This window comes from Telopea speciosissima, chromosome 7, assembly GCF_018873765.1.
Source record: "Telopea speciosissima isolate NSW1024214 ecotype Mountain lineage chromosome 7, Tspe_v1, whole genome shotgun sequence".
NCBI lineage: Eukaryota > Viridiplantae > Streptophyta > Magnoliopsida > Proteales > Proteaceae > Telopea > Telopea speciosissima.
In genome coordinates this window covers 38,316,247-38,334,152 of record NC_057922.1, presented here as the reverse complement: position 1 = coordinate 38,334,152, position 17,906 = coordinate 38,316,247, and the positions used below count along the sequence as shown (strand labels likewise).

General features: G+C 38.8%; 1 protein-coding gene across 1 annotated transcript; it reads left to right on the top strand.

Annotated features, from left to right (window-relative positions):
* Positions 1–268: 268 nt before the first annotated feature.
* LOC122668069 (E3 ubiquitin-protein ligase RFI2-like) lies at positions 269–17,200 on the top strand. The gene is made up of 7 exons (XM_043864617.1): positions 269–395; positions 529–709; positions 10,993–11,162; positions 12,363–12,421; positions 15,814–15,839; positions 15,935–16,325; positions 16,427–17,200. Exons 2-7 carry the CDS (start codon positions 550–552, stop codon positions 16,956–16,958), a joined length of 1,338 nt encoding a protein of 445 aa, XP_043720552.1. The 5' UTR covers positions 269–395; positions 529–549; the 3' UTR covers positions 16,959–17,200.
* The last annotated feature ends 706 nt before the right edge of the window (positions 17,201–17,906 follow it).

Sequence of the window (17,906 nt, the reverse complement as noted above, 5' to 3'; positions counted from 1 at the left end):
TCCTTGACGGCCTATCTTAGTGTGAATAGGAAAGGATTTTCAATCCTTAGCTGACGTATTTATAGACCACCAACCACAGTCATCTTACTAACCTTAGTTAATAATAAACTTCGAGTCAAAATGGGTAGACTTGTGGGGTCAAATTATTAACCGGAAGAAATTTTATAATAAATAGATTATTTAATCTCAACCGTTCATAGCTTCCATCGTGCGGTTAAGTATCTTCGCGACACCCAGTATTAAGTGACCAAACCACGTAATTGAAGCCGCAATCTAACGGGTCGGAGAGCCAACGATAGAGGAGAGAGAGGGTTTCAGACTTTCAGATTTGCCCCCTTTGCAAAACGATTTTTGTCCTTCGTTTCTCTGCGATTCCGCGAAGGATTCGCTTGGTTTTCACATTTCAGGGTATCTAGAGTTTCTTCGTATCGATTATTTCGTGATTGTTGACGAGGAGAGCGAGATTAATGAGTTCTGAGGTCCGTCGGAGGGACTGGGTAGAGTTATTTTAATGGTTTTCTCCTTTAATTCAAGGATTTGATTGAAGATATGGGCTCTGAAGATGCTGATCTTTTGGATGGTGGTGGTGGTGGTGGGAAGCTTTCACTCAGTCCCTCGTCGGTGTCATGCTCGATTTGCCTCGAGCTTGTGACTGATAATGGGGACAGATCGAGGGCAAAGCTGCAATGCGGGCATGAATTTCATCTTGGTAAGTTGAAAATGTTGGATTTATTTCGAAAAAAATTCATCTTTCGGTTGAATTTGTTGAAATTCTTGAGTTACTGGACTTTGCATGCATCTGAAGCTAGCGTCTTTCATTTTGTCATTTTCTTTTTTAAAACTATGGCGTGAATATAACCAAAGGATCGATCGATCTCGTCACAAATTCATAGATTATTGGCCAGGACGGATCTGTGATTCATTGAAATTCATCTATTTTTCCGAAATATCTACCCTGTTTGCTGTTTGAGATTGATCACTGGATGCAATTGATGTTAGGAGAGTCTGTTTGCCATGTTGCATGCCACATGCTGGTTATATATATAATTTGAACCTTTTAAGAAAGAATGTTACCATTCCAGAATATTGACCCTTACACTGGGAATGAGGTTTCTCGTCATAGCAAGCAGCTTAACAAGTAACTGTTGATGAAACAGTGTCTTGAGTACTGTGATCTATCTGAAGCTAAATTTTCACATTTCATTCATGATAACATCTAAAAATGTAATTTTTCGTTATACACTTAAGATTTTGCTTATTGGACTTCGAGAGACCACAAGGCACATAGACATCATCGTAAATTCTAATGATAATATCTACAGGTCCATTGAGGAATCACCCACTAATTTAGATGATGCATAATGCAAACCTCATGTCTTCGTGCTATGTTTGGTTTTTCGATTACTAATTATTTTATCCCCTTCTCGCAAGATCTGTTGTACTTCATCATGTATCAAGACATTCATTTCTTTTTATGTGGCCGGTGCTCTTCTTTATATAAATACTGAATTTCAAGTTATATGCATGAAATTCTCCCATATTTATGTTCCAGATCTCATAATTTATGCATTCAATGAGATTCCTTTCCAAGACCCCTCCTTTTCTCATGATTTTTCAATACTTTCTATAGTTTCAGCTGTAAGGTTGAGCTGCAGCAAGTTCAATTTGCAAAATCATAGTAGAGTCTAATTTGGCTTGTAGGAATTTTGCATATGAGTTAGCTAGGATTAGTTGAGATTGCTATTATTTTTAAAATGGCATTTTAGTTTAGGAACAACATTGGAAAGGTAAACAGAAATGGCTTTCATTTGGTTGTCTTGGTGTGCATGAGATTTAGTAGATTTCTTGATTATGTCTTGTGGAGGCTTCTTGAGGACTGGTTGTGTGAAAAAGTGACTCAACCGTGTAGATTGTGAAGAAGTTGCAGGAGATACCGGTTTACGGGAGGATTTCAGTTGTATGATGCACAAGATCTCTCCTGATCAGAAGTTGCAGCTTGGGCATTTGTACGAATGGGATTCAACTCTCTCAATGCTTCCATCTTAGTTGATGCTTTGAATAAGGAGTTTCCGATCATGGATTTGGTTACTGAAATGCCCAAGTATATTAACTTGAATGATCTTATTAAGAAGCTTTGAGAAAATGATGGATTCACTGACTCGAGGCTTGGATTCACTGAGTTTTTCAAAGGATTATACCAACTTGAATGATCACAAAAGGAGTCCTTTGGGAAATGCTGAGGGTAACATACATGAATCTTGGTTTTTGCTGATGAGGATCGTCTAATTTGTGATTTATTTTTTTAGATTCTAAGAATCTTGATTATTTTGCAATTGTTTTTTCTGTTAATTCAGATTACAGAAACTTCAAACTTTTTTGTGATTTTTTTTTTATGGGTTAAAAGGGTAAAGTTAAATGACAGTTAGAGAAAAAAATAAGGTTATTTTTTTTTAATGAATTTGAAACTTCATCGATATTGAAGTAGGGTTAATTACTTCAACATCATGCATTGGAGGATACATAATGTACCATTGTTATTTTTTATTATAAAAGTTTCTTGTGGATTTAAAAAAAAAAGGGGAAAATGCTAGTAAGATTGAAAATGAAGAAAAGTACAAGATAAAAAGGATCAGAGAGGACCACTTAACTCTGGGTCTCTGGGGGATTCACTCAATCCAAATGTGGGACTCATCACAAGAGGACCTCAAACTCACAATAGGGCTCACTACATCACACCCACAAGTTCCAAAAATACATATTATCAACTCTTTCTCTTCAAACCAAAAGATACATATATATAAGGAAGGGCTAAAAGAGTCGTTGGAATGTAACTGTCGGAATATAGCCGTTGGAAAAGAGCCATTGGAAACGTCTTAGAAAGAGTGCATGGGAGAAAGTGGAGTGAGCGTTAAATGTTTATTATCATGACTACATCATTCTCCCTGGTTTGGAAAATTCGTCCTCGAGTTTGAAACTGCGACCAAAGCGGTGATTCGATAGTTGACCATGGTCTTCATTCTCATAGGTACTTTTGATTTTTAATCGACTTTTTAGACTTTTGGTTGGCACAAGAATTAGAACTTGTTTTGATCCCAAATTGATGTTGCTCAAAAGGAGAGGCAAGAATAAGGTAGAAATGAAGAAGATCTCTATTGCAAAGGAAGAACCAAGTACTAGATAACAAAGATCAGAGTGGGCCACTTAACATGGGTCTCTTGGGGAGTCACTCAACCCAAGTGTGGGACACACTAACCCCTAGACTACCTCAAACTAAGGTTTTAAATCTCAATTTCAAGGCGGGTTTCGGTTAGGCTCGAAACCGAGACATGTAGGATCTTGTTTCGAGGTTTCGACCTTAGGGCCTCCGTAGGTTGAAACCTTGGGTTTCGACTCTAAGTTTTGCTTCGGCTAGGCTTGAAACCAAGACAACTCCGAGATTTTGGTCAGTTTTCGACCGAGATTTAGTTCCATGCCTCAAACTCACAATGGTGGCTCACAATGACACACACCCATAAGTTCCAAAACTATAAATTATAAACTCTACTTCTTGAAACCAAAAGAGTATATATATATTTAGGGCAGAGGAAAAAGAGTTGTTGGAATGTAGCCACTAGAAAAAGTGCTGTTGGAATGTAGTTGTTGAAAATATAGCCGTTGGAAATGTATTGGAAAGATTGCATGGGAGAAAGTGGAGTGGACAATAAATGTTTATCATCATGATTACATCATTTTCCCTCGCTTTGAAAATAGGTTTAGTCTCAATTTCCTTAGGTTCATGGTAGTTGGGCGCCTACATAACTGGTTGCTTGCTTACCAAGCCCTTCCTGAACCTGGGGAGTTCCCTTGCTCCTGCCCAGCTATCACAGACAACATTCAATGAGGAGAATCCATAGAGTAAAAGGTAGGTCAAACTCATATAAGCAGAGGGGGAGACACATTCATGAAAAGTGAGAAGTCGTGCCATAGATTTTGATGATCCATACTCGATTAAGGGCAATAATGATTCTTAGATAAAACAAGATGAGTCCGAGAAAGAGGAATTCATTGGGACTCGTATGGACGAGAAGGAAGAGCCACATGCGGAACACTTCATTATTTAAGCTCAAACACCTAGTTGGAACAAGAAATACTCCTTACCATCCTTTCTTGAAACCCGAGCAAACACCGTTGATGTACCGATATCAAAACAGACGTTAAATGTCGGGTTTTTTTTCCCCTGATGTAGAGACAATGGGTTAAACTCCTCCATGTACTCTCTCATAGACTGATTCCAACCTTATCTTAGATTCTTAAACTTATTTAATAAGTCAGCTTCGGCATCACCTGGTAGAAATGAATCCTTAAACTTACAAACTTCTTGTTCTTTGTAGCGTTTCTCCTCCTGCTCCCTCTTTTGTCGTACATGTGCCTACCGAAAGCCTGCCTTTTGTTTTGTTCAACTTTTTTGGTAGTTAAATGACCCGGAGCTATTCCCTTCCACTGAGTACTCAACTTAGAAAACACAGACGGCCTATGGTCTCCGAATAAGAACGAGAATCAGTGTCGTGGTGGTGATTGTGCAACGTTGTGAGTCTCCTGCCGAGCCTCTTCCTCCTTACGCTGCCCCTTGAGGGGACTCCTCCTTTCTCATGCCAGAACAAGCCCATTCATTACCTGCGTGGCTAGTGTGATATCTGCTCTTCAAAACCTGCCCTTGAGTTTGATGTGATCATACTCATCTTCCAAGTGCCACGATCAAGCTTCATCTTTCAAAGCAAAGAAGAATGATGTAGTCATGATGATGAACATTTAATGTCCACTCCACTTCCTCCCATGCACTCTTTCCAAGATGTTTCCAAGAGCTATTCCAACGACTATATTTCAATGGCTCTTTTCTAATGGCTATATTCAACGTCTCTTTACCCTCCCCTATATATATATCTTTTGGTTTGAAGAAGTAAAGTTGATAATTTATATTTTTGGAACTTGAGGGTATGCCATTGTGAGTTTGAGGTTCTTATGTGGTGAGTAAGTCCCACACCTAGGTTTAGTGAGTCACTAAGAGACTCAAAGTTAAGTAGTCCTCTCCAATCCTTGAGTTAAGTGGTCCTCTCTGACCCTTGTTATCCTATACTTTTCATTTTCTATCGTATAAGCATTTCCTTTATTTGAGCTCCATCAATTTGATATTAGAGCAAGTCTACAAAATCTATCTGAAATCAAGAAGCACACTCAACAATGAAGAACATGGCTAACGATCGAATCACTGCTCCAATCGCCGTTTCAAACTCGAGGACGAGTTCTTTTAAAGCAGGGGAGAATGATGCATGATGATAAACACTTAATGCCCACTCCAGTCTCTCCCTCTCTTTTGACGTCTTTCTCAAGCAATGTCTCTTTTTTTCAAATGCACTTTGATGCAGATACATCACCAAAAGGGGCTTGTTTGCTTAGGAATAAGTATTAAAGTATATACATGTTGGGCCTTTGGTCATGGGGTTTTCAATGTAATAGCCTAATAGGCCACTTTAATGGGTCTAACCTATGGGTATTAAGGCTGCATACGGGATTGCTTTTATTAGGACTTAGTTTATTTTTAAGTTGTTTTTGGGTTGGTTCAATTGAACCAGTTCTACGAGGTTCAATTTAAGTTGCAAGTAAGTGTTATTAAGTGTTTTAGTTGGGATGGATTAGGATTCTATAAATCCAGTCCTGTTTTGAGTCTGTTTTCTATATTATTTCAGTTTCTTAATCACTTTATGTTACCTTATTAGTTGAAGATTGGGTTAGGCCTTCCCTTTTTAGTATAAAAGTCTGTTTTTTAGACTTCTATATAAGTTTGTAAAGGAGGCCAGCATTGTACATGAATTTTGATTAGGAAAAACTGCAGCTTTACTTGCTTATTTTCCATTGAAAATCTTGTGTTTGGTCAAGAAAACCCTTGTGTGTGATAAGGAAAGGGATTGGTGTTTGATCCACTTGACACCTTGCGGTGAGAAGCCTGGGTGGATCATCTTATGTTTATGTTCTTTTGCTGATATTGTGCTACTGGGTTTATTATTCTTCTTTAATCACTGCCATTAACAAGTAAGTTCAGTTCTGAGAATTTTCATACAATTAGAATCCTAGCTTCTAGAAGTCCATATACTACATATTTTTTAGATTAAGCAACCCAACCGTTAGATCGTGCTCAAATGTTGATCGAATCTCAGAACCCTAATTAGAGAACTAGATCCAAAATTCAGGCTGTTCTGACCGGCGGATTGGCTGTTATAGTGAAATTCTTGTTTTACCCTTATCTCGGTCAAAGCCCTGTTTCATGCTTGAATCGATTCTGATTTGCTGAACCTATTCAAGGACTGATTATATGTTTTGTTCATGATTAATTCAACCCACCTTTCTTATTTTTTGAACCCTAGATTTAATTATCTCAAGGGAAACGGTTCTCTGAACCGCTGGAGTAGGATACACTAGCATTTCTGTGTCTATGTATCTCCCCCAAACATAAAATAACTTTTCTGCCCTCCCATGTATGATATTGCTTTATTGGATCTCATTGATGCGTTTCCCTGTGCCGCTTGCTCAGAGAACCCACTCCCTTATCTCAATTACTTTTTTTACCCCTAATCTTATTGTTACTAGGATTGCCACATAATTTTTAATCCAACCTATGGATTAATCTGAAACTTTCAGCAGCCATTCCATCTATTGAATAGACAACTCGACCTTAATTTCAGGTCCATTAGACCATTGGATTTTGTTCTATTTAATTTCTCCTAAAACTGGAAATTATTTCTCTGTGAAAAGATCTTGTTTGGCTACTATTTTGATCATTCAAATTCAGTACTACATTACACCTTTTCCAATGGCTCTTTTTCCTTCCCCTGTATAACTTTTGGTTTGAAGAGATCGAGGTGATAATTTGTATTTTTTGAACTTGTGGGTGTGCAATGGTGAGCCCCCATTGTAGTTTGAGGTCCTCTAGTGGTGAGTGAGTCCCCAAGAGACCTTATTGGTCTTCTCTGATCTTCATTTTATTAAAATTTTCCTTATTTTGAGCTGCATCAATTTTGTATCAGAGCGGGTTGTCCGTACACCGGCCATATGAGGGTCCATGGCTCAAAACTGGGGGGAGTTGATGCAGTGAATGCGCTCCATGGCCAGGAATGAGAGGGTTTTGATGCAGATCCAAGGGCCTACAACTGCAAGAATAAGAAGAAGAAGCCCTAGGAGTAGTGCCTGTTTGGAGCCTTAGTTTATTTTGCATTAGTTTCCATACCTAGTTTATTTTTCAGTCTAATTGTAATCTTAAATTGAACCGGTTCAGACCATGGTCCAATTTAAGTGATTTAATTCTATTGGTTGCTTAGGGAATCTTTTTATTTAAGTTGTTTTAGTCCCACCCCTCCACGATTTCTGTAGAGGGTGTGATTTGTAATAGGTTTCAGCCTAGTGATCATACTCCTAGCCTCCTAGGCTGAATAGGAATTAGGCCATTGGCCTCCAAGTTATAAATAGAACAATTCGTGGGAGGCTCCCCCCACAATTCAGACTTCGAAAAAATATTCTCTGCTTGCTGCCATTGCTGCTGTTGCCTTGCTCTATTGAGTGTTGCCTTGTGAGTAATATTAAGGTGAAGGAACTGGTGGACCTCCAGTTGACTCCTTGCATCTTTTAGATCGGGAGGGCCTATTACTCGTCTTCAAGCTGCTGCCATAGAAGACCTGCAACTTCCAAGTAAGTGGTTACTGATTTTAGTCATTCCCCTTCTTCTCCTAATCCTCTAAACCTCGCCCCATCGATCCCATTTATCATCCTCCATTAAACCCATCGATCCACTAAACCCTAGACCTTCACAACTCTGTCCAGCACAAATCCATCATCAGAATCACTTCTAATTCAAACCACAGCCTTCCTAGTTCACCCCCTCCACTCGATCCAATCCTTTGCCCCATCCCATCATCAAAACCCTAAATTCCCTCAACTCCCCTTAAAACCTAAAACCCTAAAAATCAACCTAGCCTATTCCCACCACCAGAATCTGTCCAAACTTGGATTGATCTTCCCCTCACCATTAGGGAAGCTCGACCCAAACCCCTGCTCAAAATTCCTAATCTAAACCCTAGATCCCCTCACTCTCATCCTTCCCAAAACCCAAAACCCGAAACCTTAATTTTCTGTTTTTACTTCCACTCACCTAATCATCATTAGACCTTCACTGTTAGCTTCCCCTACACTTGCCTAGCTTTACCATATAAGATACATCTCCATTACCCTAACCCTAACCCTAACCCTAAAATTGATCTAAAACCTCAATTCTGCCCCCATCGAACAAGCAGCTCAACAGTTCCTGGTTTGTTTGGCTCCTAGTAGGTCTCCTACCTATCTAGGACTATATTAGGTTTTAGTCCCACATCGGTCAGGTAGTGTACGGTTTTTGGGGATATGTCCTCTCAATTCTGAAGCTCCGGCTTTTGGGTTGGACGTTGTCAAATGGTATATCAAAGAATGATGATGAACATTTAAATCAAGGGTCAAAGATGACATTTAACTCAAGGGTGGGACTCACTCGCCACAAGAGGACCTCAAACTCACAATGGGGCTCACCATGGTATGTCCACAGGTTCCAAAAATGCAAATTATCTATTCTGTCTCTTCAAACCAAAAGGTGCGTATATATAGGGGAGGGAATAAAGAGCTGTTGGAAAAGAGTCATTCAAATATAGCTGCTAGAAAAGAGCCATTGGAATATAATAGTTGGAAAGCTCTTGGAAAGCGTGCATGGAAGAAAGTGTATTGGGCATTAAATGTTTATCGTCATATCTACATGATTCTGCCCTACTTTTTATCATCATATCTTCATGATTCTGCCCTATTTTGAAAGAACTCATCCTCAAGTTTGAATCGGGGACTAGAGCGGTGATTCGATTGATGGTCATGTTCTTCATTGTAGAATGTGCTTCTTGATTTCGGATAGACTTTGTAGATTTCTGCTCGCCATAAGAATCAGAACTTGCTCTGGTACCCAATTGATGCAACTCGAAAGGGGGAGGTAAATTAAGATAGAAAATGAAGAAACACTCTATTGCAAAGGAAGAAACAAGTACAAGATAACAAATTTCAGAGAGTATCACTTGACACTGGGTCTATCGGGGACTCACTCATTATGTCCTTTGCTGTTCATGCAATCTTGTATGGTTCTTGATTAGTTTGGAAGTTGTTTCATCCATTCATGAGCTGGTGCCACAGCATCACTTTGATTCTTGAAAGAATTTCACTCGAATCAAACAATTCATGAAAGATAAGAAGTACTTCCACATTTGTATTTTTCAATCTTTATTATTGTCTAATTGCCAAACAAAAGCTGTTTATATAATTTATTCATTCAATTATCAATTCTTGGTATCAAAACCTGAATAGAAGTTCCACCTATTAGAGGCTTAGAGCCTCCTGTGGAAAGATGAGAGAGAACTATTTTCCCAGAACTGCATGATCAAAATTGCCCTATTACACTTGTTTTTCAATTTTAGCTAGGTTTAGATCCAAGTTGATTAGCTTTCTTTGATGTCTCCCTCATCAACGCTATATCCTTGAACTTGGCCCATAACTTGCAAGTTTAGCCTTTTGTTAGAAGTTCCTGCATCACTTTCAATAGGTATTTCACTATTTCCTCATTGGAGCCTTGCTGATGTAAGAAGACTGGAGGTTTAGATTTCTAGGACAAAACTACAACAAAATGGTGGTGGTAAGAGTGTTGGGACTTATTAAGACTTGAAGAATGTAGAAGAAGTTAGGGATGGACTAAGAAATGAGTTATTGTTAAGGGCTATGAACAACAGTTTTCAAAAAGTACTAGATGAAGCAGAAATAAGAGAAGGAGAAGAAACCATCTAGATGTACAAATTGAATAAATGGAAGTTGTTGATTGCTCTTGCTGATCTGTAAAGAGAGGACAAGGAAGAAGAACAAAATAGAAAGGAAAAGATGATATGATTGGTAAGAAAAAAATTAGAAAGGGGGTGGGAGAAGAAAGACAGAGAACCGATATGCAGGAGATAAAAGCAACCACAATTGTTAGAGAAGAATAAGAAGAGGGGAAAATTGGAAGAGATAAGAGGTGGGGATACGAAGGATCAACTCCCTATGGGCTTACGTAAGAGCATAGCGCAAAACGCAAATTCTTCATTCCATTCTATTGCAAAAGAGAAACATTATGTGTTAACAATGTGTTCCAAGTAACTAATCGCTTGTGCGTTAAGTAAAATGCTACTTATGCTTTAAGAAACTAGAGACAAGTATAATCCACATATAAGCTGGCCAAAGTACCTGTAACACCTAGAATTATAACCTATGGAGTATGGACTCCTAAACAAAACTCTTACTGAAATAAGGGTATGTGTCCCAAATGACCAACGGATTCATTCATCCATTTCACCCAAGAGTGTAGCGACCAATTGGTTTGAAGGAAAGGTGGTTGCTGCTCCCGCATCACTTGCTTATATTTGTGCCACGTTCATCACAGTTCAATTTATGGTGATTTTGCTATTCCGTAGGTTGATAATTCTTCATTTTAATGTTTGCCAGATTATTTATTTCAAATTCTTGACAAGATAGGGCTAATTTAATTGAATCTCGCATAAACTGTTCTACGAGGTTCATTTTTACCTTGATGTTGCTATATTCTCCTGTGTTCAATCTTTTTAAGCATGGCTTCAACACTTATCTTGATTGCTTGAGTGGTATTGCTTGTTCTACAAACTTTAAAGTGGCTTCCCCCAGCCCCCAGGTGATGTGTAGAATTGCTTTTTATTTTTCACTCTAGAAGGCTAAACCCCATTCAGCTCTGCCTATTCCTTTGGAAGACACTGTTGCAGTTACATGCCATTGTATTGATATTTCCATTCCAAAGTCTGTTATGTCTACCAGTTGCTTATGAGTGATCAATAATCCTTTCACTGTTTGCTTGGATATGGTCCTAGGTCATGTTTCTAACTGTGTCATGATTTTCTTCAGATTGCATTGGTTCTGCCTTTAATGCTAAGGGAATGATGCAATGCCCTAATTGCCGAAAGGTCGAGAAAGGTCAATGGCTTTATGCTAGTGGATGCCGTTCATTTGCCGAGCTTAGTGTGGATGACTTGACCCATGATGAGGATCTGTATGATCTAAGTTATTCTGAAATGGTAATAATAGCAAGTCTACTATTTGATTCATCTACCTAATTTGATTGGCCCTTCATAGTAGTTTCTGTACCATTCTGTTCTTTTTTGTTTTTTGTTTTTTTTTTTCCCCCTTTTGTTGGCTGCTTGAAAAGAATCAGTAAGTCAAGTGGAAGGATCGATGAGGGAAAAGGTTGCTAGTGCAGTTTATCCTGGGACCTTTTCCATCATGATCCTGTACTTATCTGCCACATGGATTGATGCCTGGATAGATGTAGACTCTCTGTGTACGCTACCAGTCAAAGTTGGTGGCATATCTTAATTGTATGGGCTACCATGGGTAGGCCTTTCCCCATTTTGTTCTTCAATGGATTGTTTTAGCTCTTAAGGTTGCTTTACTTGGTTTTACAAACATTTTTTTCAACCCTATAGAACGACACGTCGATATGTCAGATTTGTTGAATTTTTAACCTAGTTTAACTACTGATGAGGGAGCGTGGACCTTGGCACAATGGTAAGGTTGCTCCATTGTGACCTAGTGGTCTTGGGTTCGAGTCGAGAAACGGCCTTTCTGTGAAGCAGGGGTAAGGCACTAAGGCTGCGTACATTATAACCCTACCCAGACCGCAGTGGCAGCAGCCTTTTGCAACGGTTACGCCCTTTTTTTTAACTGCTGATGAGGACCATACGTCCTCCAAATTTGGGCCCTAAGCAAACTGCCATGTGGCAGCTATAGAGGGCATGGTAGAACCCTGCTCCTTTATTTATTTATTTATATATTCATAATAACTGAAAGTGATAGAAGTTACTTCATGGTGAAGTTTTACACTGTATTCATTGTCAATTATATTTTGTTGAGGTGTCCATATGGTTTTATATTAAAATGCTATACAGAAAGGAAGTAACATTTTTTAATGTAAAATGTACTAGACTTCTAAATTTTACATAGCATAGTTATACAATTTCTTGAACTACATGTCCTTAATTGTATGCTGGACTTTAGTTAGTTACCTTAAACGGATGGTTTTGGAATTCTTAGAAATTATTTTAACATCTTAGACTAATTAGATAAGAAACATAATCATTGGATTTCTGTTAATTTATCATCTGAAAACCATGATGGACTGAACAGATGCTTGGGATTATGACAAGGTTTGTATTTGGATTTTGTAGGATTGCTATTGACCTATGATTTTCTTACATTGGTCTATTGTCTTTTTCCAGCCATTTGGAGTCCATTGGTGTCCATTTAGCGGATTCTCCCGAGTTCATTCAGCATTTGAGTAAGCAAGACATCCTCTCAGAAGCTTGTATTTTGTTGTCTTCTAAGATAAGATTTCAGTAATGGCCTAATGCACTGAATACATTTCTCAATTCACTTTCCCTGGCCCTCCCCCCAAACCCACACACACAAGAAAAAAAGAAAGGGTGTCTGATGGTTTTTTTCGTTAACAATGTCTGATTTCTCCTTATCCAATACTGGACAACAAAATTAATCCAGTGGCTCCAAGTTCCAAGAATAGTTGTCAAGGTGGTGGAGGGGTGCCTATGGCACCCGTGGGTGCCTTGTTGCCCAAGTGTTATTTTTATTTCCCCTATTTTCTAACATTAATTAGTATCCTACAATATGTACCGTATATCATAAAAAATCAATATTAAGCAACATCTAATCATAAAAAATCAACATTAAGTCATACCAAGTAATAAAAAATCAATATTAAGCCACATAAAGTCATAAAATATCAACATAGAACTAGAAGACAACAGAATTGAAGAAGCAAGCTATTGGAAGTTTGAAACAATCAAAACATACATTTGGTTTACTGTTCTTAGAAAATATGACGACATCAATACATGATACATCAAAATTAACAGTAAGCCAAGTGTTAATTCCACCCCCCCACACTTTTCTAACATCAATACGTCATACCTTATATCGTTAAAAATTAACATGAAGCCACCTCAAGTCATCAAAAAGACGAAAATGAAAATCATACATGATACATCAAAATTCAGAAGCATCATAAATTAATTAAAGTATTAAAAGAAATAAGTTAATACCAAATTACCAATAGGAATTAAAACTAATAATGCAGCAAAAGAAAAAGGACATAATGCTGCATACATCCAACTAGCACAAATTACTAATCATTATTCTCTTATTTAGTAACCAGTAATCACTAAGTCCTAGATAAAAAACTAACTATTATCATCATTTCATCATATTCATAGCTGCATAGCATACATTCACCAGGATGCTACCAAGAAAATAGAAAAATTGAAGATGTCAAGAATCAGGATGTTCATGTCATCCATGACTCCATGTATCAATCCTGAAAATTAACAATGCAAGTAAGCATGTTAATTGTTAAAAACAGTTAATACAGATGAAAGGAGAAAAAAATCAAATTAAAGGGGTAGGGGTGGGGGTGGGGGGACGGCTGGACGCCAAGGCGGCGCCTTGACAACTATGGATCATATTTTCTAAGAAAAGTATAAACCAAATGTATGATTGTTTCAAACTTCCAATAGCTTGCTTCTTTAGTTCTGCTGTCTTTTAGTTCTATGTTGATTTTTGATGACTTCATGTGGCTTAATATTGATTTTTGATTACTTGGGTGTGACTCATGTTGATTTTTGATGACTTGATGTTGCTTAATATTGATTTTTTTTTTAATAACTTGATGTGACTTAATGTTGATTTTTTATGATATGAGGTACATATTGTAGCATACTAAATAATGTCAGAAAATAGGGGAAATAATAACAATACTTGGGGCCTTGGTCGCCTAGGCGGGCGCCTTGTTGTTTAAGCACTTAGAGACCCCTCCACCGCCTTAGGTCGCCTTGACAACTATGGCGACATGGATCCTTGCCCTCCAATAGGCTTTGTCCGAGGTCATACTTGGAACAAGCCCTAGCCTATGCATGTCCTTCCTCACTACTTCTCCTATGGTCATTTAAGTCTGCCCCTTGCTCTTTTAGCTCCTTCAATCGGAATCATATCACTCCTCCTTGCTGGGGCGTCCCTAGGACTTCGTTGAATATGACTATACTATCTTAAACGACTCTCTTGTAGTTTGTCATTGATCGGGACAACTTCCAAGTCCGATCTTATATGTTCATTCTATACTTTATCCTTGTTTTTCCACACATCCATCTTAACATCCTCATCTTTGCTACACAAAGCTTGTCAATATGACACTTCTTAATTGCCCAACATTCTGCCAGTCTGATACACCTCCTTTAAAACTGCAAAACAGAAACTAAGTGAGATACGAAACTGAGAGCAACCGAAAGCCTTGAAAACTTGTTTTTGTCTTTGATGTGAGTTGCAAGAAATCATCTAATATAAAAAAACAACTCTATCTTCACCATTTCAACAAGTTTTGGGGACTTATAGTGTTAAAAGTCACAGATCGAAACAAATTTGGGCAAAAAAATGGTAGAGTTGCAGATCTCTCTCTCTCTCTCTCTCTCTCTCTTTTGGTTATGCATCACTAGATGGGTAAAGCGACTCAAATCCTTGCATCAAGCTGATATATATTTACATATTGCATGATAAGGTATTTTATGCTCCAAAACTATATTTTATATGTATCATAAGCACATCCATGCATTTCTTGACCATTTCCATGTGTATCTTTGGCGTATTTTGTGTCTCTCCAATACAATATGATATGTCTCTTAAAATCACCCTTCGATACGATACCTGATACCGATACTTAAATCCTTGCTCTTGACATTACTGCTAACAATAGGGGACTCTGGGGCAACTAAAACAGTCCAACATAAGGATTCTTTGGCTAACCACTTGTATCCAGGACATAACCAAATAAAATATAATTTAAACTTCTAAGTATCCTAATTGATACTAACAAACCCACTAACAGCTAGATCGACCATGATTTACAACCATATGGGAGACGGTTCTTTGAGCAAGCAGGGTAGCCTCCCCTGCAGAGATTTTTCTATTTATTTGCTCTTTCCTCAATAAAATTAATAAAAAAAAATATGTGAGGAAGCGTAGGCTATGCTGTTTGCTCAGAGAGACTTTTCCTAAATTATATATTACAACATCATCCCCATTTAAAGAAAAAGACAAACATACCCCCGGTTACATAAATTCAATTTTATGCCAACTAAAATGAATTTAAACCACTTGATCTGGATTTTGGAGGTCGCCTGCATTACTAAGCCTTATCTAATTAAATGGGTTTGGCTACATGAAGCCTGTTTCACCAATCTACCCTATTGAAGCCACATCAACTTTGAATTCAGAGACTTGAGAGGCACTCATGACCTTCTCCCCAAGGTATCTTTGGTCTTCCCATTGTCCTGTTATCTCCTTCAATTTGCAGCATATCACTCCATCTGATGCATTCGCTGGTCATAGATGGGTAGATCTTTCTGTTCACGCTACTTTTCTATAGTTAAATCTCTTTGGTTTGTTTCTACCAGTGACAGAAGCACTTTTATCATTCCACATTTGGAAAGTTAATATTTCTACTTTATGGAAGGACCCACCCCATGTTTTGGAAGAGGCCTCATGTTAGCGTATCTACTATATGTGTTGCACTTGCACTCTCTTTCTTACCATGTTTTACCCCTTTCGAAAGTTAATTAACCTTTTGTTCTCCAACTGATTTTTTTTTTAATGTTTTAACTCTTGCAGGGAAGGTGAATCTCCATCAACTGCATGTAAGTACCGTTCTCTTTTCTTGAACTAGAGTTCTTCTGTTTGGAACTTTGTTGGAGGCCTTGTTTATTTCATGATGGAATTTCTTCTAATGTAGATCATGATCTGCTGGGACACCATGCCATCTTTGCTGAACATACAGCTGCATCATCTGCAGCCCATTCTTGCCCTTACATTGCCTACTTTCAACCACTTCAACCTTCATCCTCGACCTCAAGTGAGAGCCTTGCAGATGGTCCTAATTTTAACCATCACTGGAACAGTCTGTCAGGACCCAGTGATATCACAGCTTCCCATGCTTTTCCTGCTGTGGACCTCCACTATCATAGTTGGGGCCACCATTCTCCTCCTTACTCTCCAACCAATGGTCGCATTGGTGGTGCTGATCAATCTTCGGCTCCATCTTCAACCGTGGGATCAAATAGGGGTGATTCTGATAGTATACCAAGGTCGGGATCTTTTGTGCACCCTTTTCTTCTTAGTCATGGGTAAGCCTTGGTATTCAGGAATTCTAGTTCATTGTTTAGTGGGAATGTTTTTCTTCATAATAGTTGGAATATAACTTTGCATGCTTACTTGCATTTTGCAGATCTGGTCCTCGGGCTGGGAGCTCAGTGGTTTCCCCAATTGTGCCACCTTATCCAGGCAGCAGTGCTCGGGCCCATGACCGGATCCAAGGTCTCCATGCTTACCATCAACAGCAGCAGCCTAACAATTCAGCGGGCATGCATTCACCTCCTATCTTTTCAGCCATGAGGAGAACCAGTGGTCCTAGGGGCTTGGCTCCTGTAGGGCCTGTGGCCTCATCGTCTGATCATGCTGGTGCCTTCTATGTGTTTCCATCTTCAGGCTCATCTGGTCGGAGCCTCCAAGAAGCCGAGAATCCAGTACGAGGCCGTTTCTATGCATGGGAAAGGGATCGCTTTGCTCCATTCCCATTGATCCCGGTTGACAGAGAGTCGAGTTGGTGGGGGCCATTCCATCAGGCTGCCGGTGGGTCAGACTCTGGCATCAGGCCTAGTGGGTTTTGGCAGAGATCCGAGAGAACATCATCACAAAGTCGGTTGGAGAGTTCTTTTCAGCCAGTTCATCCTTCTGGTCGGATGCTTCCTTTCCTATGAAAGCACACAACACCAGACTAAACAAAATTATATGTGAAAAATGATATAAATGCTGCAAGTCTGTAAATTCCGGCGGACGTTATCGTTTCTGCGTGACCCCTTAAAACTGAAAACTATCATTTGGATGTCATGCGGCTGTGTGGTGACTTTGGTTTCCTCTAAATTTCTCGGCCCTGAGGAACACAAATAATATAATCTACTGGAATGGCAAGAAATGAGGAATTCTTCTTATTTTAGGCCTTGTACCTTCTTCTACTAGTCCTCTGTATAGACCCAAAACCACGAGAGCCACACACAGACCACTATGGATAAAAGACAAGACTCCCCAGGCTGTGTTTGGTATGTATTCTAGGTTGATTTTGCATTCTTGGATGATAAAAACAACTATTTTTATTATCCGAGAATGCTACACTTCTAATAAGAGATAATGACACTTTTTAGAACATCCCGAACCCAAAAAAGTACAGAAATGCCCCCAAATAACCCCAAACGACCCACCAGATCTGGTTTAAACCGAAAATGAACATTCGTCGAAATTTATATCGATACGAAGGTCATGGCCCTGAACTTCATATCCACACCTGTAATAAGAGATAATGACACATTTTAGAACATCCCAAACCCAAAAAAGTATAGAAATGCCCCCAAATAACCCCAAACGACCCACCCGGTCTGGTTTAAACCGAAAATGTACATTTATCTAAATTGGTATCGATACGAAGGTCACGACCCTCAACTTCATATCCACATGTGTAATAAGAGATAAGGACAAATTTTAGAACATCCCAAACCCAAAAAAGTACAGAAATGCCCCCAAATAACCCTAAACGATCCACTCGATCTTGTTTAAACCGAAAATGAACATATGTCAAAATAGGTATCGATTCCAAGGTCACGACCCTCAACATTGCATCCACACGTCTAATAAGAGATTGAGGACACTTTTTA

Coding starts and splice junctions, on each gene's coding strand:
- LOC122668069 (XM_043864617.1), top strand. CDS start 550: ATGGGCTCTGAAGATGCTGATCTTTTGGATGGTGGTGGTGGTGGTGGG. Junction 710..10,992: donor CGGGCATGAATTTCATCTTG/GTAAGTTGAAAA, acceptor GATTTTCTTCAG/ATTGCATTGGTTCTGCCTTT. Junction 12,422..15,813: donor CGAGTTCATTCAGCATTTGA/GTAAGCAAGACA, acceptor TAACTCTTGCAG/GGAAGGTGAATCTCCATCAA.